The 23,506-nt window shown below is 54.2% G+C and overlaps 1 protein-coding gene and 1 non-coding gene across 3 annotated transcripts in view; one reads left to right on the forward strand and one right to left on the reverse strand.

Annotated features, from left to right (window-relative positions):
- The window catches only part of CPAMD8 (C3 and PZP like alpha-2-macroglobulin domain containing 8), a 99,952-nt gene that overhangs the window by 71,519 nt on the left and 4,927 nt on the right, over positions 1-23,506 (forward strand). For both annotated transcript variants that reach the window (XR_011256928.1, XM_069589146.1), the window contains exons 27-40: positions 1,357-1,438; positions 9,798-9,954; positions 10,084-10,158; positions 13,651-13,816; positions 15,533-15,619; positions 15,694-15,830; positions 16,228-16,383; positions 16,510-16,572; positions 17,420-17,604; positions 19,785-19,872; positions 20,619-20,693; positions 21,682-21,787; positions 21,876-21,986; positions 22,792-23,001. Coding sequence is in view for 1 of the 2 variants with exons in the window: in XM_069589146.1 (XP_069445247.1) it covers positions 1,357-1,438; positions 9,798-9,954; positions 10,084-10,158; positions 13,651-13,816; positions 15,533-15,619; positions 15,694-15,830; positions 16,228-16,383; positions 16,510-16,572; positions 17,420-17,604; positions 19,785-19,872; positions 20,619-20,693; positions 21,682-21,787; positions 21,876-21,986; positions 22,792-23,001 (1,698 nt within the window). In the remaining variant the exon portion in view is untranslated. The remainder of the gene's footprint in view (positions 1-1,356; positions 1,439-9,797; positions 9,955-10,083; positions 10,159-13,650; positions 13,817-15,532; positions 15,620-15,693; positions 15,831-16,227; positions 16,384-16,509; positions 16,573-17,419; positions 17,605-19,784; positions 19,873-20,618; positions 20,694-21,681; positions 21,788-21,875; positions 21,987-22,791; positions 23,002-23,506) is intronic.
- On the reverse strand, positions 18,104-18,176 carry TRNAG-UCC (transfer RNA glycine (anticodon UCC)). Its single transcript has one exon. It is a non-coding gene; the product is annotated as a tRNA-Gly (tRNA).

The following is a 23,506-nucleotide window of genomic DNA, read 5'->3' on the forward strand; positions in this document are numbered from 1 at the left end:
TCTCGAGCTCCCTTGGGGCTCCCTGCAGGGAGCGCTGGCAGTCTGCCAGTAGACTCGATCTAGATGGCAAGTGTCGTCCTCCCTGAGCGCTCTCAGGGCTCACCAGCTCATATTAGAGGGCTGCAGTGGCCGGTGACCACGGCATCCTTGTTACTGATACGGCAGGAAATAGTCCACGTCTCAGTCCCCTCATGATTCAGGAGGCTGGAGAACTGAAATCAAGGTGTCGACAGTGTTGACTCTGTCAGGAGGCTCTGAGGGAGCGGCTATCCCAGGACGCTGTCCTGGCGGGATTCTGGTGACGCCAGCTGCTCTTTGTCCGCTCACACGTCGCCCTCTGCCTCCATCGTCACAAGCCCTTCCGAGTCTGCGTCGTCTCCCTCTCTTCTGTGGGGACACCAGTCATTGGGTTCAGGGCGCGGCCTGATTCAGAAGTGTAATTCCGTCTGTAAAAACCCTCGTTCCCCATAAGGTCACGTTCTGAGGTTCCAGGTGGACGTGATGGCGGGGGGGGGGGGGGGCGGTACTGTCCACCCCGGTCTGACTCCTGCTCCCTCTTCCCCGGGCTCCATGGACGTAGATCCGTGCGTCCTGCTGGTCAGGCTGCTGCGTTTAGTGCCCTCTGCATTCTTTTTTTCTTCACATCTTGTTCAGTTAAGGCAGCTCTGACTACATTGCAGAGCCCCTCCCTGCCCGTCGCCACCCCCTCCGGTCCAAGCCCATGTCTTGGTCGCCTAGACTGTCCCACCTCCCCAGTGTCTGCTTCCTCTCCCGACAATCCACCCACTACTTCTGCCCCCTCACCCCCTCCTTTCATGCCCCCTGCTGCCCTCACAATAAGCCCAACTGCCTGGCCCTGCTTTGGAGGCCCCAGCCCCCCTGACTTCCCTCCTTCTTGTCCTCCTCAATCCCCCGCTGATCTGAGCAAACCAAGCTCTGGCTCCAGTGGATACAGCAACAACCTCTTCAGGTCCCGGGGTGGGTGAGGGTGTGTGGCAAAGGGCCCTGCCTGGAGATAATGCATTTCACCGTCCCACCCCACCAGGCATGACTGAAGGCCAGTGTGTTGCCAGGAGTCATAAAGGGGTGATATCAGGAAACAAAAGAGAAATAAACTAGAGGTTTCAATCCCTCCAGCTGTGCATGCGGGATAGTTTCAAGGACCCCAGCTATAGGTGTGGGGCAGTTTCAAGAACCCTAGCTGTGTTGTGAGACAGTTTCAAGGACCTCATATGTGGGCATGGGGCAGTTTCAGGGACCCCCCTCCATGTGGGTGTGGTATTGTTTTGGGGGTCCCGGGGTAGATTGTTGGCCGGCCAGCCATTCACCAGGGTGCTGTCCCCTCTTGCCCCACAGGCTACCAGAGGCAGTTGACCTACAGGCACCAGGACGGCTCCTATAGTGCTTTTGGAGAGCGGGACGAGTCGGGGAGTATGTGGTGAGTCCTCATTCCCCAGGCACAGCTACCGAGGTTCCCTCACGTGAAGCCACAGCCTCATGTCCAGCACAGCATAGCCAGGACCCCAGGGGCTTGATCCTGTCGACTGACAAAGTACATGCAACCTAAAGGTTGAGAGTTATGTTTTATTTGGCAGGAACTTTTAGGGCTTCAGGCCCGGGAGACATCTCAAGTAACCCTGAGAGAACTGCTCCGTGGAGGCAAGGGGAGGAGCCAGGTTATATAGAAGTTTTATAACAAAGGGCAGGTGTCTGAACATCAAAAGATTATTATTAATTAAAGAAAACCAAATAACCCAAGTTGAGGAATTTAGTCCTTTTCTGTGTGTGGGAAGATACAAGAATCTGGGCTCACTGAGGCAGTTTCTTTCACATGCACCGCAGCTATCTGGGGCCAGTGCCAGCATCCTGTGTTTGCACCTCCCGAGCTTTCTTTCCTCGGGGCTCACCATAGGGAGTGGCTACAGTCTGATGGCTGCTAGACGGCCGCTGTTCTTCTCCTTCCTGAGTTCCCTCAGGGCTCACCAGCTCACACTGGGAGGGCTGCAGTGGCTGATGACTGTGGCATCCTTGTTTACCGATGTGGCAGGAAATATTCCATTTCTCAGTCCCTAGGGTGGTGGGCTTCCCTTGTGGCTCAGCTGGTAAAGACTCTGCCTGGGTTTGATCCCTGGGTTGGGAAGTTCCCCTGCAGAAGGGAGCGGCTACCTGCTCCAGTATTCTGGCCTGGAGAATTCCACGGACTCTACAGTCCACGGGGTCGCAAAGAGTCAGACACGGCTGAGCGACTTTCACTTCACTTTCACTTCTGGGTGATGAGGAGCCTGTGTGGAAAGTGGAGACAGCCATGGTCCTAGCGCCTGGGGGTTAGAGGTTTGTTGGGATGGGGGGGCTGCGGTTCTGCCTGGCCTGCGTGTGGTGGAGCTGGATGCAGTGGCTGCTACTGTTACTGCTTCTGCTGTTGCTGCCACAGTGCCCAGGAACTGAACCCCTGCTCTCTGGCCCCTTGTGGATGAGTCCTGGGTTCTCCGAGCCTGCTCAGAGGCCACTGGACCCAGGGATGGGATTACCCTGAGCAGGAGGGGATGGACTGGGACAGGCCAGACCACTGCCTTGAGGCTGTGTTGGAGAGTTCAGGAGGAGCATTCTGGGGTCAGGTTTCCCTTGTCAGTGGCTTCCTCTGGCTTTCAGAGTCAGCTAGGGCAGGGAGGACCTGCGTACACCTGTGTCTTATTCCCTAGGAGTTCTTGGCATCATCAGGGATTTGCCTCATCCACTTTGGGGCTTACTGAGAAAGTAGGGTGCCCCCAACTTCCTGTTTCTAGTGGGGCCTCCTCAGTGCCACACCTAGATGGCACCTGCAGCACCTGTGGGCATGGAAAGTGTCTGGTCCTTGCAGCAGTGCTCAGGGCCAGGGGCACAGGGGCACAGCTGGCAGAGCCCACACTGCAGTGCAGAGTCACTCAGTTGGCTCCAGAGGGGCCCAGCCTTGGTGACCTGCTCAGCTCCCCAGTCCCCAGAAGTCTGTCCCATTTCTGTCCCAGGACCCTGCCTTGCTGACAGTCCTTGAGGCAAGGCCACAGTCATGCTCTAGCAAGCAGAGGCCCCCACCCACTCTCAGGGATGGCTAAAGTCATTGAGTCACTCTCTGAAAGCTGGCCAAGTCCTGACAGTTCCAGGAGGCCTCCACCAGCCGGAAATAGTGAGCTGTGATCTGTGTACGCCTTCCCACAGTTCTCACATACACGGAGCAAGAGAAGATGGATTGTGCTGTGGTCACGGAAACGTGACACCCAGCAGTTTGCCTGTCCTCCTTGGCCTTGTAAAACCTCCTCATAGATCAAAGTTGCCGGATGCACAGGACATGGGCAACAGCAATACATGGGACATCCACCCTGGAGCCGAGCAAACCCAGTCTCAGTCTTGTGTGAACTGTGTGACCTTGGACCAGATGCTCAACTTTTCTGTTTCCTCACCACACATCCCTCTCAAGACCAGGATCTAGGAGGCAATGGGATAAGGGTGTAAGGATGCTCATCACAGTGGCAGGTACCCACTGAGATGGATGCCTTGTTAGCACCACTCCCTAAATACTTAGGGCTTCCCTCAAAGCTCAGTCAGTAAAGAATCTGCCTGCAACTCAGGAGACCTGGGTTTGATTCCTGGGTTGGGACAATCCTCTGGAGAAGGAAATAGCAACCCACTCCAGTATTCTTGCCTGGAGAATCTCATGGATAGAGGAGCCTGGCAGGCTACAGTCCATGGGGTCGCATGAGTTGGACATGACTTAGCAACTAAATCAGCACCACCTAAATACTTGAGTGGGAAGTCCAGGATCCAGTCCAACTCCCTTTAAACTCAGGGTCTGTTATAGAGGCTCCTGTGCCTCCAATGTACATTCATTCATTTATTCATTTGTTCATCCAAGGGTTTAATATTTGCCAGGCTATTGTTCTAGTTCCAAGGGAGCAAGAAAGGCACGGTCCCTGCCTCCGAGAGAGAGAGAGAGAGACCCTTCATGAGATGTAATAGTTAGCTACTGCTGTGTAACAAGTTACCTCCAAAACATAGCCATTTAAAACAACAAATATTTATTGTCTCAGTTTCGTGGGTCAGGAATTCCAGCGTGGATTAGCTGGCATTGCTGGCCCGTGACCCTCTCAAGGTTGCAGTCATGGTGTTGGCTGGGGCTGCTGTCATCGAAAGGCTTGACTAGGGCTGGAGCATTTGTTTCCCAGTCGGTCCTCCCCCATGGCTGTTGACAGGGGGCCTGGGTTTCTCACTGAAGACCCTTCCATAGGGCGGCTTGCAGGTCCTTTCAGCATGGCAGCTGACTTCCCCTGGAATAAAAATCAAACAGAGAAAGTAAGGAGGGTGCCCCATGCTTTTATCATCTGGTTTCCTGAGTCATACTGTCACCCCCACGAGTCCAGTCACTAGGTGCAGCCTATACTGTTCCACTGCTTGAAAGGAGAAGCAGCAAGGCATTTGTGGATATATTTTAAAGCTACTATGTCAAGTATATAATTTTTCATATCTATAAAGCAAATAAAACTTGTTGAGGGGATAGGGTATGATGAGGTACACAGTTATACTGGGTGGTCAGGAAAGGTTTTCCAAAGGAGATGGGGGACAGCTGTATGAAAATCCAAGGGGAGAGGATTCCAGGCGGTGTGAACAGCCTGTGCAAAGGCCCTGAGGCAGCCCTGACAAGTTTGAGCCTGAGAAGGGGGCCAGTGTGGCTGGCAGCACAGGCAAGGATGAGATCCCTGCCACAAGGGAGGAGAGGGTACCAGGGCCAGAATGAGCAAGAGAGGAGTTTGGGTGTTATTCCAGAGGGAGCAAGAGGGCTTGGTGCAAAGCATGGCTGTAACCGGAGTCATGCTGGGCTATGTGCATATTGAATGAATAAACTTAATTTGTTAGAACAGTTCTAGATTCATAGAAAAATTTTAGTAGAGAGAACGAGTTCCCAAACTTTCCATCTTCCTTAGATGCAGTCTCCCCCAGGATTAACATCTTGCATTAATGATGTACATTTGTTATAACTGATGGACCAGCATTGCTACCTTATTGTTAACTGAGGCCTATTGTTTACATTAGGGTTCATCCTTCGTGTCGCATAGTTTATGGGTTTGGACAAATGTACACTGTCACCTACCCACCATTAAGGTATCATGCAGAATAATTTTCTGCCCTAAAAATCCCGTGGGTTCTGCATAGTCATCCCTCCCTACCCCAGCCCCTGGCCACCACTGGTCCTTTCACTAGTTCCGTAGTTTTGCCTTTTCCAGAATGTCACAGAGTTGGAATCATAGAGCATGCAGCCTTTTTCCGATTGCTTCTTTCACTTAGGAATATGCACTTAAATTTCCTCCATGTCTTATCCTGGCTTGATAGCGCGTTTCTTTTTATTACTGAATAATATTCAACTGTGTGCATGTACCACAGTTTGTTTATCCCTGTTGGTGATTTAAGATGAAAAAGTAAGGAGAACAGTGTAGCAGAATGTGGGAATTTCACAATTTCCAGTGCAGAGGCAACCAAGTTCCATCTGGGTCCTGCAGTGTTTGAAATTTCCCTCTGGCTGCTGTGTACAGAGCATGTGATGGGACAGGGTCGGGCTGGTGGGGGCGGTGGAGCAATGAGGTGCCAGGCTGACACAGGGGCCGTGGGAGTATAAGGAAGAGGGTGGATTTGGGGTATCTGGGAAAGAAAGTGACCAAGACAAGCTGATTCGTAGGTTTGGAGTACATTTTAAGGTTAATATTTCAGATTTTGACAATTTGCAGAAACAGAGCTTGAAGTCACTTGATTTCCTTTTTCTGTTTTTTATGGTGTTAAAATATACATAACATAAAAGTTACCATTTTAACCATTTTAAGTGTGCAGTTCAGTGGTATTAAATACATTCATATTGTTGTGCAGCCGTCACCACCATCCATCCTCATAGCTCATTTCACCTTGTAAATCTGAAACTCTATACCTATTAAAACGCAACATTCAGAAAACTACGATCATGGCATCCAGTCCCATCACTTCATAGCAAATAGATGGGGATACAATGGAAACAGTGACAGACTTTATTTTCTTGGGCTCCAAAATCACTGCAGATGGTGACTGCAGCCGTGAAATTAAAAGACACTTGCTCCTTGAGAGAAAAGCTATGACCAACACAGGACATTAAAAAACAGAGACATTACTTTGCCGATAAAGGTCCATCTAGTCAAGGATATGGTTTTCCAGTAGTCATGTATGGATGTGAGGGTTGGACCATAAAGAAAGCTGAGCACCAAAGAATTGATGCTTTTAAACTGTGGTGTTGGAGAAGACTCTTGAGAGTCCCTGGGACTGCAAGGAGATCCAGCCAGTCCATCTTAAAGGAAATCAGTCCTGAATATTCACTGGAAGGACTAATGCTGAAGCTTAAGCTCCAATACTTTGGCCACCTGATGCGAAGAACTGACTCATTGGAAAAGACCCTGATGCTGGGAAAGATTGAAGGCAGGAGGAGAAGGGGACGACAGAGGACGAGATGGTTGAGTGGCATCACCGACTTGATGGACATGAGTTTTGAGCAAGCTCCGGGAGTTGGTGATGGACAGGCAAGGGTGGCGTGCTGCAGTCTATGGGGTCGCAAAGAGTCAGACTCAACTGAGTAACTGAACTGATACCTGCTGCTGCTGCTAAGTCACTTCAGTCGTGTCCGACTCTTAGCAACCCCATGGACTGCAGCCCACCAGGCTCCCCCGTCCCTGGGATTCTCCAGGCAAGAACACTGGAGTGGGTTGCCATTTCCTTCTCCAATGCATGAAAGTGAAAAGTGAAAGTGAAGTCGCTCAGTCATGTCCGACTCTTAGCGACTCCATGGACTGCAGCCTAACAGGCTTCTCTGTCCATGGGATGTTCCAGGCAAGAGTACTGGAGTGGAGTGCCATTGCCTTCTCTGGAACTGATACCTATTAAATGCTAACCCTCCATTCTTGCCTCCCCCCAGACCCTGGAAGCCCCATCCTACTTTCTGCCTCTGATTCTGGCCACTCTAAGTGCCTCATGTAAATGAAATCATACAGTACCTGCCTTTTGTGATTGGCTTATCCCACTCAGCATCGTGTCCTCAATGTTCATCCATATTTTAGCATTTTTCAGAATTTCTTTCCTTTTCAAGGCTGAATAATGTTCTATTGTATGGATATACTGACGTTGGCAGGTGAGAGGACCTCAGTCCTCATCTTCTTTGGAGAAAGAATTCCACAAAGAGAGTTTGTGAAGCAGGCATAGTTTATTGGAGCCACAGTATGTGCAAAGAGAACAAAGAAGCAGTTTATTTAGAGCAGAACCAAAGCAGAAATACACACCCAGAGAAGGATGCGGGCATCCTCCTTGATGGGAAGTGTGCCAGAGAAGTGATTTAAGTCACCTACATGGGGGTAGTTTTCTGGGTTTTTTTTCCCTCTGGCCAGTCATGCTTCACTTCCCACATCTGTCCTTACCCAGGGCCCTTCCCGATGTGCACATGAGTCTTTTAACCACAGTGGATTCCAGTGAGGGGGTCTCTGGAAGCCTGACGGAGCAGAGGTTATAGGTTAGTGCCTCCTACCTTTATGACCCCCTAGGAGCTGTTTCATGTGTGTGCGGCTAGGGAGGACTTCCTGACCTCAAGAATGAGAAATGTGATCGTCTTATCTTTTTACTCCAGCAAGGCTCAGCTCCTACCATTGACTTTTTTCCTTGAAATGTCAGGGGAAAACAAGCTCCAATGTACTCAATTTGACCGACTGCAGCTGCTCAGCGCAGGGGCCCATCTGCATCCTACCTCAGTACCACATTTTCTTGTTCATTTATCTGTCAGTGGGCACTGGGTTGTTTTTCTAGTTTGGCTGTTGGGAATAATACCGCTAGGAGCATGGGTGTGCAGATATTTCTTGGGGACCCTGCTTTCATTTCTTTGGGATGTATACCCAGAAGTGGAATTGCCGGATCATATAATTCTGGGGCTTCTCTGGTGGTTCAGTGGTAAAGAAATTACTTACCAGTGCAGGAGACACCAGTTTGATCCCTGGGTCAGGAAGGAAATGGCAACCCACTCCAGTATCCTTGCCTAGAGGAGGAGTCTGGTGGGCTGCAGTCCATAGGGTCGCAAAAGAAGCTAACATCACATGGTGACTTGACAACAACAGCATGATAATTCTATGTTCCTTTATATTTTAGGAATCACCATACTGATTCCTACAGTGGCTGTACCATTTTCCATTCCCACCAGCAGTGCGCAAGGGTTCCAGTTTCCCTGCATCCTCACCAGTGCTTGCTGTCTTCTGTTGTTTTGTTTTTGTTTAATAGCGGCCATCCTGATGGGTGTGAAGTAGGGGAACCACTCGATTTTGAAGAGGATGGGCTACTCTTCCATCTTGAGTTGGGGCATGTCCCTTGCTGACAGTGCTGCTGTTTGTCCCTCTTGGCTTCCTGGTTTCCATCCGGTGGTGGTTCTGAGTTCATTTTTTTTCATTCATTCATCCCCCAGCCCCGTCATCTCCCATTCAGGGTGCACTAGCAACAGTTGGGGAGAAGGCAATGGCACCCCACTCCAGTACTCTTGCCTGGAACATCCCATGGGTGGAGGAGCCTGGTGGGCTGCACTCCATGGGGTCGCTAGGAGTCGGACACGACTGAGTGACTTCACTTTCACTTTTCACTTTCATGCATTGGAGAAGGAAATGGCACCCCACTCCAGTGTTCTTGCCTGGAGAATCCCAGGGATGGGGAGCCTGGTGGGCTGCCATCTATGGGGTCGCACAGAGTCGGACACGACTGAAGTGACTTAGCAGCAGCAGCAGCAGCAGCAGCAGCAGCAACAGTTGGGCTGGGAGGTGGGGCAAACAAGGGACAGGCTGCAGAGATAAGGGTAAACACAGAGGGAGGGCCTGGGAGTTTAGAAGCAGCCAGCTCATCCAAGAGTGGAGGTGCCAAGTGCTAGTGGAAGTGTTGGGAGGCTTCCTCTGAGAAGACACCCCTGGGTTGAACATTGAGGAGACTTCTCAGTGAATACTGAGAGGACAGCAAGCAAGACCTCATCCTGTAAAGAAAAGAAGTAGGATCACTCTGCGTTCAGGACCTGGGTAACTGAGTGACTGAACGGGTTTGTGGGATGTTTTCAGCTGCAAACAGCATAAAAATGACTGAAAAAGGAATTCTGAACATCAATTCACACCGCAGAGCTGAGGAGTCTCCAGGACCGGCCAGCCTGGCAGCCTGACAGTGCACTTGGGCCCCTGGTTCTTCCCCTTGGTTCCTGTGGACCTCCTCAGCGCAGCGGCTGCTCTCCTTGTGGTAGCAAAATGGCTGCAGCTGCTCTGGGCATCACCTCACGTGCCCATTCCAAAGCCATTTGCAGACCTGGGGACTAGAATGCTCATGGCTGTGGCTCACTAGGGCTACAGAGGAGCCCGAGTGTCCAGGATACCCGGTTGCTTGTTTTTCCCCGGGATCTCTCAGCAAAACTGGGGATCTTTTGGGGAATGGTTATGGAGGAGCAACAAGGAGGGTCTTTTACACATGGTGCTGGTGGGGGACTTGACAGTCTCAGGAAAAGGTGCTTCCCAGGTGGGAGGGAGTTAACAGGGAGGATAGGCTGTATCATCAGGCCCTGCTGGGTGCCCACACACTTCCATCAAGTGCTCACAACAGGGCAGACTGGGCCCTGGTATCTTACAGAGAAGGAAGCAGAGTCTTGGGTGATGTGGGGAGTGTACCACAGTCCCTCAAGGGGCACATGGGAGGTGACTTTGTTTTGGGACAGCCCAGCCTGTGGCTCTCTCAGCCTGTACTCCATCCTGTTTCAGGCTCACGGCCTTTGTCCTAAAGTCCTTCGCCCAGGCTCGCAGCTTCATCTTCATCGACCCTCTGGAGCTGGAAGCCGCCAAGGACTGGATTGTCCAGCAGCAGCAGGCAGACGGCTCCTTCCCGGCGGTGGGCAGGATTCTGAACAAGGACATTCAGGTCAGCAGCCTCTCAGCCTCCTCCGGGAGCCCTGGCCTTGTTCCGCTTGCTCCCCGGGTTTGCCTGTAGCCAATGGGGTTGGGAGGCTGTCCCCTCTGGTTGGGGTGAGACCCACAAATCCTCTCACAGGGTGGGATCCATGGCACAGTCCCACTGACAGCCTACGTGGTGGCCGCGCTCTTGGAAGTGGACCCAGCCTCGGAGGTAAGTGCAGGGGCCCGGGAGATGCTGGGCTGGAGGAGCGAGCGAGCAGTTTCCCCTTGCCAGCCAGGCTGGCTGTCTTCAGCTTCTGTTTCTTCCTTGCGGTCCTCCTTCTGTTCATTAATGGGACATTTTCATGCTTTCCAGTGGTCACAGTTTTTGTGACCTCACCACTTCTTGTGACCTAAGCAGATGCATGAGAGATTCTGGCGGTAGTCATGAGGGGCATGCGTGTGCCCCTGAGTTTGAGCCTTCCCAGGACTGTCCATAGCCCCCAGCCCCCATCTGGAGAATCATTGGAGGCTCAGTCATTATCCTGGACAGTGGCCTGTGGACTGGCTTTGGGAAGCCTGATACAAAATGTTGGATGGGACTTCCCTGGCGGTCCTGTAGGTAAAGACTCCGTGCTCCCGGTGCAGGGCCTTGGGTTTGATCCTTGGTTGGGAACTAAGATCCCATATGCCATGCAGTGCAGCCGAAAAATTAAAAAAAAATTTAACTTGTGAATGCTTCGGGGGAGAAAGGTCTAGAACCTTTGGGGACAGTTAGTACTGGACCCAGCAGGACTTAGATGTCCCAAGGAATTCCAGGGTTGTTGTCACTTCTGTGAGGCTGTCCCAAGTGGGAGTGGCATGTCCCCTGCAGCGGGAGCTCCCAGGATAGACAGATCTCAGCCGCCAGGCTAGCGATTCCACCATTCCTCACATCTGTGCCAATTCTAAAACCTCTGATGATGAATTATGATTTGTGGCGCTTCTCAGATTTTTCCGCTTCACAATGCAGATTTGTAACTGCTGTGTTTAGAGTTTGCTGTGACCTAAGACCCTCCATGTCCCGAGGGCCCCTCACTTGCCATGTGTTAAGAGGTTGAATTGGGTTGCCCGAAACCCCAACCCCTAAGTCAGCTCACGCTGCTGTCACAGAATACCACAGACCAGGGGCTTAAACAACAGACCTTTATGGTCGTTAAGAGTCGGACAGGACTGAGCGACTTCACTTTCATGCATTGGAGAAGGAAATGGCCAATGGGGTTGGGAGGCTGTCCCCTGTCCCCCTGTCCCCACTCCAGTGTTCTTGCCTGGAGAATCCCAGGGACGGGAGCCTGGTGGGCTGCCGTCTATGGGGTCGCACAGAGTCAGACGCGACTGAAGCGACTCAGCAGCAGCAGCAGAGTGTAGTTACCTCACAGTGCTGTGTTAGTCTCTACTGAACAGCAAGTGAATCAGCTATACAGATACATATGCACGCATGCTGAGTCGCTTCAGTCGCGTCTGACTCTTTGCGACCCCATGGACGGAGGCCCAGGCTCCTCTGTCCACGGGATTCTCCAGGCAAGAATACTGGAGTGGGTTGCCGTGCCCTCCTCCAGGGGATCTTCGTGACTCAGGGATCGAGCCCACGTCTCCTGCATTGGCAGGCCGGTTCTTTACCACGAGCGCCACCTGGGAAGCCCACATGTACATGTGTCCCCTCTTTCTTGAATTTCCTTCCCATTTAGGTCCCCAGAGCATTGAGTAGAGTTCCCTGTGCTATACAGTAGGTCCTCATTGTTATGTTTCATACATAATAGTGTGTGTATGTCAATCCCAGCCTCCCAGTTCAGCCCCCCCTTTTCCCCTTGGTGTCCGTTCATTTCTTCTCTACACTGTGTCTCTGTTTCTGCTCTGCAAATAGGTTCGTCTGCAGCATTTTTCCAAACTCCACATACAGGTATTAGCACACAGTATTTGCTTTCATCTTTCTGACTTAACCCCGCTTTGTGTGACAGTCTCTGGGTATACCTACGTGTCTGCAAATGTTCCTTTTGAAGGCTGAGTGATATTCCACTGTATATGTGTACCTCATCTCCTTTACCCATTCCTCTGTAAGTGGACATTCAGGTTGCTTCTGAGTCCTAGAAGACATTCATTTCCGATGGAAAGTCCAAGGTCAGTGTTCTGGTTGATTCAGTCTTTTTTTTTCCAGTTCAGTTTTTAATGAGGGGTCTCTTCCTGACTTGTAGTCAGTCATCTTCTCTCTGTGTCTTCGTGTGGCCTTTTCTTGGTGTATGACCATGAAGAGAGGTGGGACGGGTTGAGGGGAGAGAAGAAGAGAGAGAGAGAGACCACTGTGGTCTCCCTTGTAAGCAGTCTAACAGATTCCAGGGACTCCACTGTCTTGCGTGTGTGTGTTAGTCCATGGACATCTCCAGGCAAGAATACTGGAGTGGGTATTCTTCCTGACCCAGGAATTGAACCGGGGTGTCCTGCATTGCAGGTGGATTCTTTACCAGCTGAGCTAACCAGGGAAGCTCCACTCTCTTGGTCTCATCTAATAAACCTAATAATAATCTCCCAAAGCACCGGCTTGCCCACCCCCCGACCCCCCACACTCTGCCGCAGCCACGGGGGGTTAAGGCTTCAAGATACAAATCCGTGAAGGGGAGCTACAGATCCAGCCCCAAGACTCCAGAATGTGATTGTACTTGCAGACAAGGCCTTTGTAGAGGTAGTCATGTTAAAATGTGGACTTTAGGGTGGGTACTCATCCAATATGACTGGCATCCTGGGAAAAGGAGGACATTAGGGCACAGAGACCCTCACAGAAGGAAGATGCTGTGAAGATACAGGGAGAAGATGCCCAGGAGAGAGGCCTGCAGCGGATCCTCTGCTCGTGGCCCTCAGAAGGAACCGACCTTGCCAACACATTGATCTCAGACTTCTGGCCTCCAGATCCACAAGACAAGAAATGTCCACTTTAAAACAAACAAACAATATTTACTTATTTATTTGGCTGCACTGGGTCTTAGTGTGGTACACAGGATCTTCAGTCCTCTTTGCAGCCTTTGGGATCTTTTATTGCTGCATGCACTCTCTTAGTTGCAGCATGTGGGACCTAGTTCCCTGACCAGGGATTGAACCCAGGCCCCCTGCCTTGGGAACGCGGAGTCTTAGCCACTGGACCACCAGGGAAGTCCTTAAATTCATGAATGTTTTGACTCACTCATTTTTCCATTTAACCTATATTGCTGGGCAGCTTCTCTGAACTAAGGCCATCACTGGACAATGAACTTGGTTTCTGTCCTCCAGCCGCTCACACTGTGGGGCAGGAGCATGATCAGGGCTGGTGGGCTTCTCGGAGGAGGTGACAATTGAGGTGAGGCTTGGAGGATGAGGTGGGCCTGAGCTGGGAGGTCTTGGAAGCCAGCCTGATGATAGTGTGGTATGGGGCAGGGCAGCCAGGGCTCTCCCCGCTTCCTCCCGAGTGTCTCTGAGTTGAGTGGTGGTGCTCAGACTCCATCTGGAAAAAGTTGGCACCAACATATTAATAAACAAAAGGGAATGGGGTTTTGAAAGCCGGGGCTGTAGGCAATCATGCACCAGAAGTATACAAAGTGAGGGGCTGCAAGCCATCCAGTGGTTTCCCCAGGCATGCCCCTGGGACTTTCGGGAGGGTGGTCTGCACGGTGCAGGCTGAGCAGCCTCCCAGGGCTCCACTTCCCACCCCACCCTGCAGGAGGAGAGGGGTGCCATTACCAAAGCCAGACACTTCCTGGAGTCCAGCGCATCCCTGGTTACGGACCCCTACAGCAGTGCCCTGACTGCCTACGCACTGACCCTGCTCCGTAGCCCTGCAGCCCCCGCCGCTCTGCGCAAACTCCGCAGCCTGGCCATCACCCAGGGTAGGTGCCCTTGCCCACCACCCCAGCAGACACAGTGTGGGGCCAGCCCAGCAGGCCCCAGGAAGCAGCTCGTGGACACGTGCTTGAAACTAAGGAGGCGTCCTTGGCTCACTCTGTTTTGTTTACACATTTATTGTTGTTGTTTAGTTGCTAAGTTGTGTCTGACTCCTTTGCTAACCCATGGGCTGTAGCCCACCAGGCTCCTCTGTCCAGGGGATTTCCCAGGCAAGACTACTGGAGTGGCTTACCGTTTCCTTCTGCAGGGGTCTTCCCCACACAGAGGTTGAACCCGCATCTCTGGCGTTGGGAGGCAGATGCTTTACCACTGTGCCACCAGGGAAGTCTGTGTGGGTGTGTGTTAGTCGCTCAGTCGTGTCCGACTCTTCGCTGCCTCATGGACTGTATCCCACCAGGCTCCTCTGTCCATGGGATTCTCCAAGCAAACATGCTGGAGTGGGTTGCCTTTCTCTTCTCCAGGGGATCTTCTTGACCCAGGGATCGAACCTGGGTCTCCTGCATTGCAGACTGATTCTTTATCGTCTGAACCACCAGGGAAGCCCTTACCCATTTATTACTCATTCATTATCGCATCTACTAGTGACTTCATTTGATAAGGTGGCTTGAGCCTGAGCATCATTTTCCTCCCTAACGAAACAGAGGATGCTACCCCAGTCCCCACTGGGGAGAAGAGTGCTCAGGGATCCCTGGTAGAAGATCCCCCCGGCTTCCTAGAAACCATCCCCAGGCAGAGTGCTGGGAGGCATGGGAGGGCTGCAGCCGGACCCCACCCTGCCCCCCATTGCTGGGTGAACCTCAGAAAGCCTCTTCCATCTGGTGGTGTCCATCTCCTCAACTACAAAGTGATTCCCCGTTGTGTTTGGGGAGCCCCAGTCACCAAGCTGTGACTTCTTGGAATGTCTCCAAAATCAGTCCCCTCCCCCTGCCCCCTGGCCTTCCCAGCAGCTGCACTGGGATCAAGCTTCCATTCACCTTCTCTGCTTAAGAAGAAGAAGAAAACAATTATTTAAAAAGCAAAATTCTAAAACCACCCAATTGAACGATGGTATCAATTTAGGACTAAATGCTCAAGATCTGAGGCCAGGAGGGCTGATTTCTCTGTGTTTTGAGGGCTTTTTATATTTCACAGGAGCTTAGAATCCTTGTTGTCTTTGGAAATAGGGAGTGACTTCCTGGGCCCCAAGGGAGGATAACCCCGGGCCTACATCAGGGCCCCAGCCAGAAGGGAGACCATTGATTAAGGAAGTCTGCCAGGGATGCAAAAGAGTAGCCATTGATTAGTGATGTCTGTTGGGGGTTCAGAAAAGCAGCCATGGATTGGTAATGTCTGCCAGGGCTTCCCCGGTGGGCTCAGTGGTGAAGTATCTGCCTGCAGTGCCAGAGACGCAGGAGATATGGGTTCAATCCCTGGGTCAGGAACATCCCCTGGAGGGAGAGCATGGCAACCCACTCCAATGTTCTTGCCTGGAGAATCCCATCGACAGAGGAGGCTAGCAGGCCGCAGTCCATGGAGTCGCAAAGAGTCGGACGCGACTGAAGTGACTGGGCAGCAGCAGCAACCAGGGATGCGGGAGGGGCTGGATTTGACCCTGTTGTTGCAGATCTGAGATGCAGCCCCAAGGCCCTTCCTGTCTCCGCCATCTTCCCCTGGTGCCCTCTTCCACTGGGGTCCAGGCTTGATCTGTTCTGGCCTTGCAGATGGGGTGACCCACTGGAGCTTGACAGGTTCCCGGGACGTGGACAAGGATGCGTTCCTAAGCTTCAGTGATGGGGTCTATCAGACAGGTACTGGCCACCCCACCCCCAGTGCCTGCTTTGGGCCCTGGGTCCTGGGTCCCAGCCAGCCTCTTCCATTGCAGTGGTCTCGGCTGAGGTGGAAATGACAGCTTATGCCCTGCTGACCTACACCCTCCTGGGAGACGTGGCCACCGCCCTGCCCGTGGTGAAGTGGCTGTCCCAGCAGCGGAACGCCCTCGGGGGCTTCTCTTCTACTCAGGTGCTCCAGGCAGAGCCAAAGGGAGGGGCTCAGGTATGGGTGGCCTAGGCTCGGGACTCAGAGCCCTCTAGGAAGTTACCTGGTGCGTCTAGTCTTAGGACGGCTCCTTACCTGCACCTCTGGGAGCATGAAGTCCAAGAGAGGATGGGAGGATGGGGCTCAGGGATGGATGCGACAGGCTCTGAGATAGGGACCAGCCCCTCCTTCAGTGGAGATGCCCCCCAGCTGCCTGGGGTCCCCAGTTCTCTGGGTGTCTACACCAGATCTGCTCTCCGTTCCAGCCACATGAGTCCCTGGCCTCAGTGAGGGTCCATGGGACCCCCAGTTTGGGCCAGGCCTCTGGCACAGGGTGGAGGCACCTTCTGGGGCTGACTTCGGTCTCCGGCTCTGTCCCCAGGACACCTGTGTGGCTCTGCAGGCCTTGGCAGAGTATGCCATCTTGTCCTATGCGGGTGACGTCAACCTCACTGTCTCCCTGGCCTCTACCAACTTGGACTACCAGGAGACCTTCGAGCTGCACAGGGGCAACCAGAAGCTTCTGCAGATGGCCGCGGTGTGTGTTCCCAGGACCAGGGTTGGGGGGCAGGGCGGCGAGAGTGGCCCCTCCTCGCTGCCTGTCTGTCTGTCCGTGTGTGTCTGCAGGTGGGCGGAGGGGAACTGTAGCGCCTTCTCTCCCCAGATCCCCAGCCTCCCCACGGGGCTGTTTGTGAGCGCCAAGGGTGAAGGCTGCTGTCTGATGCAGGTGAGGCTTCGGGGAAAGGGGAGTGCTCCCAGGGGATGCTGGAGGGCTCAGTACCCGGCCAGGCTGGGTGGGGTGGCTGTGTGTGTGAGAACCACCCTGAGACAGCCTGTCAGCCTCCTCAGATGTCACCCACGCTGGAGAAGGAAATGGCAACCCACTCCAGTATTCTTGCCTGGAGCATCCCATGGACAGAGGAGCCTGGCAGGCTACAGTCCACGGGCTAGCAAAAGAGTTGGGCATGACGTAGAACTAAACCACACCACCACTGCCCATCAGAACCCAAGGTAGATGGCAGTGCGTCCCCCTGGGTGAAACTGCATCTGATTCTCATTTTGGTGGTCTCTGACCCTGAGCAGAGCCCCCTGCTCCACCCTCCACTGTGGGACTTGCCTGGTGGCTCAAGGTTATTCTCCCAGCCAGGTCTGAATGCAGATGCCCAGCCCGGACTCAGCCTGGCCCTCCCTGAGGCCCCTTAGTCAGCAGGCTCAGGATTTAGTTGTGTTCTGGGTGGGGCAGACTGGTCTCCTGAGCTTTGGTCAGTGGTCAGAGGGCAAGTCAGGCAGGAGACCCCTGTAGCCTCAGCTTCTCCATCTGAAAAATGGAGCCCAGACAACACAGTTAAAAGGAGAGGGAGCCTGGTATGCAGACACACCTGGGCTTGAGACATGGAAGAATGGGATGATGGTTGTACCTACACCATCAGGATTAAAGGGAATGATGACCATGCCCAGGACTGTCACCAGTATCACTGACCCCATCGTTCTAGCTGTCCCCCACCTTCTCCTGCCCCTGTCTTTCCCCTCTCCACCCCTACAGCCCGTAAGCCTCTGTCCTCCCCATCCCCCAGATTGATGTCACCTACAATGTGCCCGACCCGGTGGCCAAGCCATCCTTCCAGCTGCTTGTGAACCTCCAGGAGCCTGAGGCTGAGCAGCAGCGACCCCCCTCACCTGCCTCCTCAGCTGATGATGATGACCCAGCAGCTGACCAGCATCACCAAGAGTACCAGGTGACCCTGGAGGTGTGCACCAGGTAAGGCCTCCTGCCCCGCTGGCTGGCACCCCCGCCTGGGTGATGTTTTGTAGAGTGATGCTCTCAGCTAGGAACATCTGGGGGTCTTACCTGGCCCCATAGATGTTTCCCCGACTAGAGCCAAAGTTGCAGCTGACCAGCCCCCGTGGTCCTTATTCTGATTACAAGACACACCTCAGCAACACCCATCAGGAAGCTATGAAGGACAAGATTTCTTACTCACAGGTCCTGAAGGGTTCTTGACTCTCCTGGGAGTCACACGGTGAGGTCACCGGTAGAGAGAGAGAGAGAAGTCGTGGACCGGCGGTTCTGCCTTTATTGAAATCTGAGGGGAGGGGTGTGCCTAAGGTTTTGTGGAGTCACTCTTATTGGTGAGTTTAAAATATAAGAATGGTAATTGGGGTGCAGGAAGGGGAAGGCAGGGTGACCCAAGTAGTCAGTTATTTAAATAACCCAGGGCTATTTTATTTTGGTCATCCCACTTTATGCAGAATCTTAGCTCCCTGAGCAGGGATTGAACCTGTGCCCCCTGCAGTGGAAGCGCAGAGTCTTAACCATTGGACCATCAGGGAAGTCCCTACCCAGGGCTTTCTGAAAGAGAGATATTCATGGGTGGGGGCAGCCTGTTTCCTTATTGGTTGTTGTGTTAGTAGCTGTTAATATCTTCATTCAAGATGAGTGTCTTTTAAATGGATCCCTTTGCAATCAAAGGCTTACGCTACAGATGAGTGGAGTCAATGGAAGTGATTCTGAATGGGTGCCGCAGACTCCAGTGGCAGATGGGGCTGCGAGGGACGGCTGTTTGTGGCCCTTACATGACCCACCTGCCCCAGGTGTGACCCTAGAACCAGTTCACAGAGGGTCCCCAGGAAGTAAGGGTGCACGCAGCTGCCCACAAAGGATGCTCGTTGCCATGGCAACGATGGGGGAACCCTAAGGTGGTTGGTAGCCGTGGAGCTGAAACCCATCAGAGCTGCCCAGGCACCTTCCTTATCCTTAGCTCTTAACCCTCATGTGTCCAAGGCCGCCCCCAACTTGGGAGGTTCTGAAGAACAAGCCCAGCTGGGCCCAAGCCCCAGAGTAGCGGGTCCCCGAACCATTTCTGGTTCACAGTGAGACTTGGGGTGGTACCACTCAGCAGGGCTGTGACCCACCATCCAGTTGGGTGGAGGAACAAGAAGCAGCTGGACTGGCCCTGGCACGTCTGTTGGGGACGCCTCTGTGTCTTTCTCAGACAGGAAGAAACTAACCGTGCACCAGCCGGGTATAGCATCTCTTAGGCCCCACCTCTGTAGAAGCCTCCTCTGCCCATCCCAGGGTCATCCCATCCCCATGTGCCCATGGTCTGCAGGGCCCTCACTGAATATCAGCCTCCCTGTCACCAGTACCCAGCACAGGGAGGGTCTGGCATGTAGCAGGCCCTAGAGGCAGTATTTACCCACTGCCTCCCCAATGTCACAGAAGGGGAAGCGGGGCTGGCACTGGCGAGCAGCCTCGGCTCAGTGGCCCCACAGAGCCGTTTCCCACCCCGGAGGCACGGTGGTTGTTGTTCAGTTGCTCAGTCGTGTCTGACTCTTTGTGACCCTATGGATTGTAGCCCACCAGGCCTCTCTGTCCATGGGATTCTCCAGGCAAGAATATTGGAGTCGGTTGACATTCCCTTCTCAAGGGGATTTTCCTGACCCAGGGATCAAACCCATACCTCCTGCGTCTCCTGCATTGGCAGGCAGAATATTTACCACTGCACCACCCAGTCGATACCCCCCAGAGTTTCCTCAAACTCATGTCCATTGAGTCGGTGATGCCATCCAACCACCTCAACCTCTGTCACCCTCTTCTCCTCTTGCCCTTAATCTTTCCCAGCATCAGGGACTTTTCCAATGAGTTGGCTCTTTGCATCAGGTGGCCAAAGTATTGGACCTTCAGCTTCAGCATCAGTCCTTCCAGTGAATATTCAGGGTTGATTTCCTTTAGGGTTGACCTGGGTCAAGCCAGGAACACTTGGCAAGGCCTTTTGGCTTCAGTCTTTCAACTGTGAAATGGAATGACCAGTGACCCCGCCAAGGGTGTCTGTGCAGCCAGACCCGGGGCAGGCTGGAGGGCTGTGGGGACAGAGCGGACCAGGAATTCACTGAGGGGCTTGAGTTCAAGGGCCCTTCTTTGTCTCCTTTCATCGACAGGTGGCTGCACGCAGGGTCCTCCAACATGGCGGTCCTGGAGGTGCCCCTCCTGTCAGGGTTCCGGGCGGACGTCGAGAGCCTGGAGCAGGTGAGGGGGCGCTGGTGGGCGGGGCTGGGCAGGGTCTGTGGACCTGCCCTGGTTGCAGATTCCTAGCCCTTCATAAAGTGGGGTTGTGCTTTTGTTTCTGCCTTACTTTCTCCCGGCAAATTTGGTGCTCTGAGACTGGCCACTGAGGAGGGGCAGGTGGGGAGGGGTTGGGTCTCTCTCCCAGAAGGTGTCACCCACTGGGCCATCTGTGCTGTTACCCATGCCACCAAGGATGCTTGCACTTTGGGGATGACATGGGGAGCCAGGGAGACTTGCCAGCACCCTCTGCTTAAAGAGAGACCAGCCCCATTTTGCATGTCAGGGAGATGGTCACCAAGAGGGGGAGCAGCCTTGCCGAGGAGGTCAGCAGTGTGGGGAGGGTGGAGCACCCTGGAGGGGGTGGGGGGTGGATGGTGCAGGTGAAGCAGGAGCAGGTGGCAGGGCTCAGTGGGCGCCTCGGGGGCTTGGCCTGGGGCTGAGACTTGATCGGGGGAGACTGCGGCAGGGAAGTGGAGGCAGGCACTCAGGACAGTGATACCCAGCCTTGAATGCCCTCTCAGGGGTGCTGGCTGCCACCCCCCTGGCCCAGCCCATGGGGGCTTGCTGGATGCCCGTGGGCAAACTCCTCAGCCTCTGGGGCCTCGGCTCCTCATGGGTCCAGCCCACCTTGGGCCCTTGGAGATCAGAGGATGAGAGTGTTGGGGGCAGAGGGGCTGGGCAGATCCTGACTCTGGCTTCTTTGCCAGCTGCTTCTTGACAAGCACGTGGCACTGAAGAGGTACGAGCTGGCTGGCCGCAGAGTGCTCTTCTACTTTGATGAGGTACTGCGGGCTGGGGGAGCGGTGGGTGGGGTCCGCCACAGCAGCCGCGTTGGTGAGGGTACAGCTGCCATGGCCTGTTAATGGTTCTGGCAATGCTCTCACGCCAAGAAAGAAGAAACTGGAAGAGTCAGTCCATGCGGAGTTGGCATGGCTGCCTGCTCTGTGCCCCAGCCAGCTTGCTTTGGTGGAAAAAATTAGGAGAGGTGTGGAATAGTATCCAGGCGTCAAATGAAGCACTGACTTTCTGAGTCTCAAAAACATGCTGAGTTGAACAGACAGAAAGCAGACTGGTGGTTTCCAGGGTTGAGGGGATAAGCAGTGGGCGCAAATGGGGATGCCGTTTCTTTCATTCTTTTTTTCTGGAGGATAAATGTTGTGTTGGTTTCTGCTGTACAAGGGAGTAAATCAGCTGTATGTATACATATCTCCCCTCCCTCACGGACCTCCCTCCCACCTTGCCCCCCATCCCACCCGTCTAGGTCACTACAGAGCACTGAGCTGAGCTTCCCACTAGTATCTGCTGTAGAGATGGTAGCGTATTTTTGTCAATCCTGGTCTCCCAATTCGTCCAGCCCTCCTCTTCCCGCTCTGTGGCTACATGTCCATTCTCTACGTCTGCATCTCTATTCCTGCCCTGCAAACAGGTTCATCTGTACCATTTTTCTAGATGGAAAAGTTCTACAGTGGTTGCACAAGATTGTGAATGTACACACACACACACACACACACACACGCAAGCACACAGGGAGGAAGGGCATCTGGCATGGTGAGTGTGGGAGATGAAAGACCAGCTGAGACACTTCCCACGTGGGTGGAAGAACCCGCAAAATCGAAATAAGATCGGGTTTCTGTTTCACGCCTCCGGGGCACCCCGCAATCAACCAGTTCTGGGTTCACACTTTGGGGCACCATAGAGCACAGAGGCCGAAGCTCAGTCTCCAGCCCTAATGGGCCCAGCCAAGCCTGAGCCTACCCGCTGCCCCTGCAGATCCCCAGCCGGTGTTTGACGTGCGTGCAGTTCCGGGCGCTCCGGGAGCACGTCGTGGGCAGGACGTCGGCGCTGCCCATCTTGGTGTACGACTACTATGAGCCTGGTAGGCCCACGTCCGCCACCTGCAACCCCAGCTCGGTCCCTCACCCTGTCACCCATCACCCGGTCACCCTTCTCCCTTGGTCCCGCAGCCTTCGAGGCCACGCGCTTCTACAATGTCAGCGCCCGTAGCCCGCTCGCCCGGGAGCTGTGCGCGGGGCCTGCGTGCAACGAAGTGGAGCGCGCTCTGGCCCAGGGCCCCGGTGAGTGCGCGAGGCCACTGCCCCTTCCGAGCACCCGCCACCCCAACACGACCCGTGGGCCTGTGGGAGGGCTGCCCATTTGGAGGGAGTCGTCAGGCGGGGGAGCGTACAGCGTGGTAAAAGGAGGAAGGCCTGGCTCGGTCAAGGACGCGCGTCCTGAGCCGAGGGGGTTGAAGTGCGCAGGCGGGGTGGAAGGAGCAGGGATTCGAGGGGTGGGAGTGAGCAGAGGAAGGGGGCGGGGTCCTAGCTGGATGAGGGCGGAGCCCATCGACGTACGGCGGGCAATGAAGAGGTGGGGCCTGGAGAGGGGGGTGCGGGCCGTGAGGAGGGGGCGGGACCTAGCCTGGTGGGGATGGCAGCGAGGAGGGGCGGGGCCGGGAGTGGGCAGTGATGGGGGCGGGGTCTAGCCAGGTGGGAGGGGCTGGCGTAGAAGCCGGAGCCCTTGCCTCCCCTCCCCCACAAGCCAGATCCGGGGACCCAAGCCAGGAGCGCAGACTGGCGGCAGGGAAGGGCGGAGTGGAGTTACTGGGAACCCTTGTCTTTATTTTCCAAACTTCTTTAAATGAATTTAGGTTGCATTTAGTTCAAAAGTTTTATTTTTAAATTTTGTTTTCATAAATACTAGGCAAATACTCGCTTGAAATTCCACCAGGTCAGGGCTCAGGGCTTCCCGGGCACTGTCTCCACTCTGCGGAGCGTGGTTCTGGCCCCTAGGGACTTGTCCATCCCAGGCCCAGGCAGAGGCGAGGGCCAAGTGGGGAGCTTGGAGTTCCCAGGGCCCTGACAACTTCGCCTCGCCCGCCAGGCTGGTCCCCGGAAGAGCGAGGTCCCGTGGCCGTTCCGGAGGAGGGGGTGACAGTCACGCGCTGTGGCTGCGCCCGCGCCTGCAGCATCAGCGGGGACCCGGTGTGCGGCTCCGACGGCGTTGTCTACGCCAGCGCCTGCCACCTGCAGGAGGCCGCCTGCCGCCGCCGCGTGAGATTGGAGCCCGCGCCCCCTGGCCGCTGCGCGCTTGGTGAGGACCCACCCCACGGCCGGCCTCGGGGGCTCCACCTCGTCCCGGAATGTATCACTCCATCTTCTCCATCATGCCATCTCCTGGGTCCGTTTGCACTGGGCTTCCTTAGTGACTCAGCGATAGAGTTTGCCTGCAATGCAGGAGACACGTTTTTGATCCCTGGGTGAGGAAGATCCCCTGGAGGAGGAATTGGTAACCCACTCCAGTATTCTTGCCTGGAAAATCTCATGTTGGGCTATAGTCCATGGGGTTGCTAAAGAGTCTTAGCAACAAGAACCCTTTGCATCTCCTCCGTCTTGATCAGTCTTTCTCCAGCCCCATCCCAACTTGGTGCTTTTCTGAGTCTCCTCATCTCTGATTTCTGTGTCCCCTTCCCCATCTTGTGACCTCACCTCCTATCTGTTGCTCTAGGCCACACATCTTTCCCAAGCCCCCTGGGCTGTTGGTCATTCAGATCCTCTCCCCTCCAGTGCCTTCCCTACTGACTCAGTCCTTCCTTCTA

The sequence above is a fragment of the Ovis canadensis genome, chromosome 5 (assembly GCF_042477335.2).
Source record: "Ovis canadensis isolate MfBH-ARS-UI-01 breed Bighorn chromosome 5, ARS-UI_OviCan_v2, whole genome shotgun sequence".
Lineage (NCBI taxonomy): Eukaryota > Metazoa > Chordata > Mammalia > Artiodactyla > Bovidae > Ovis > Ovis canadensis.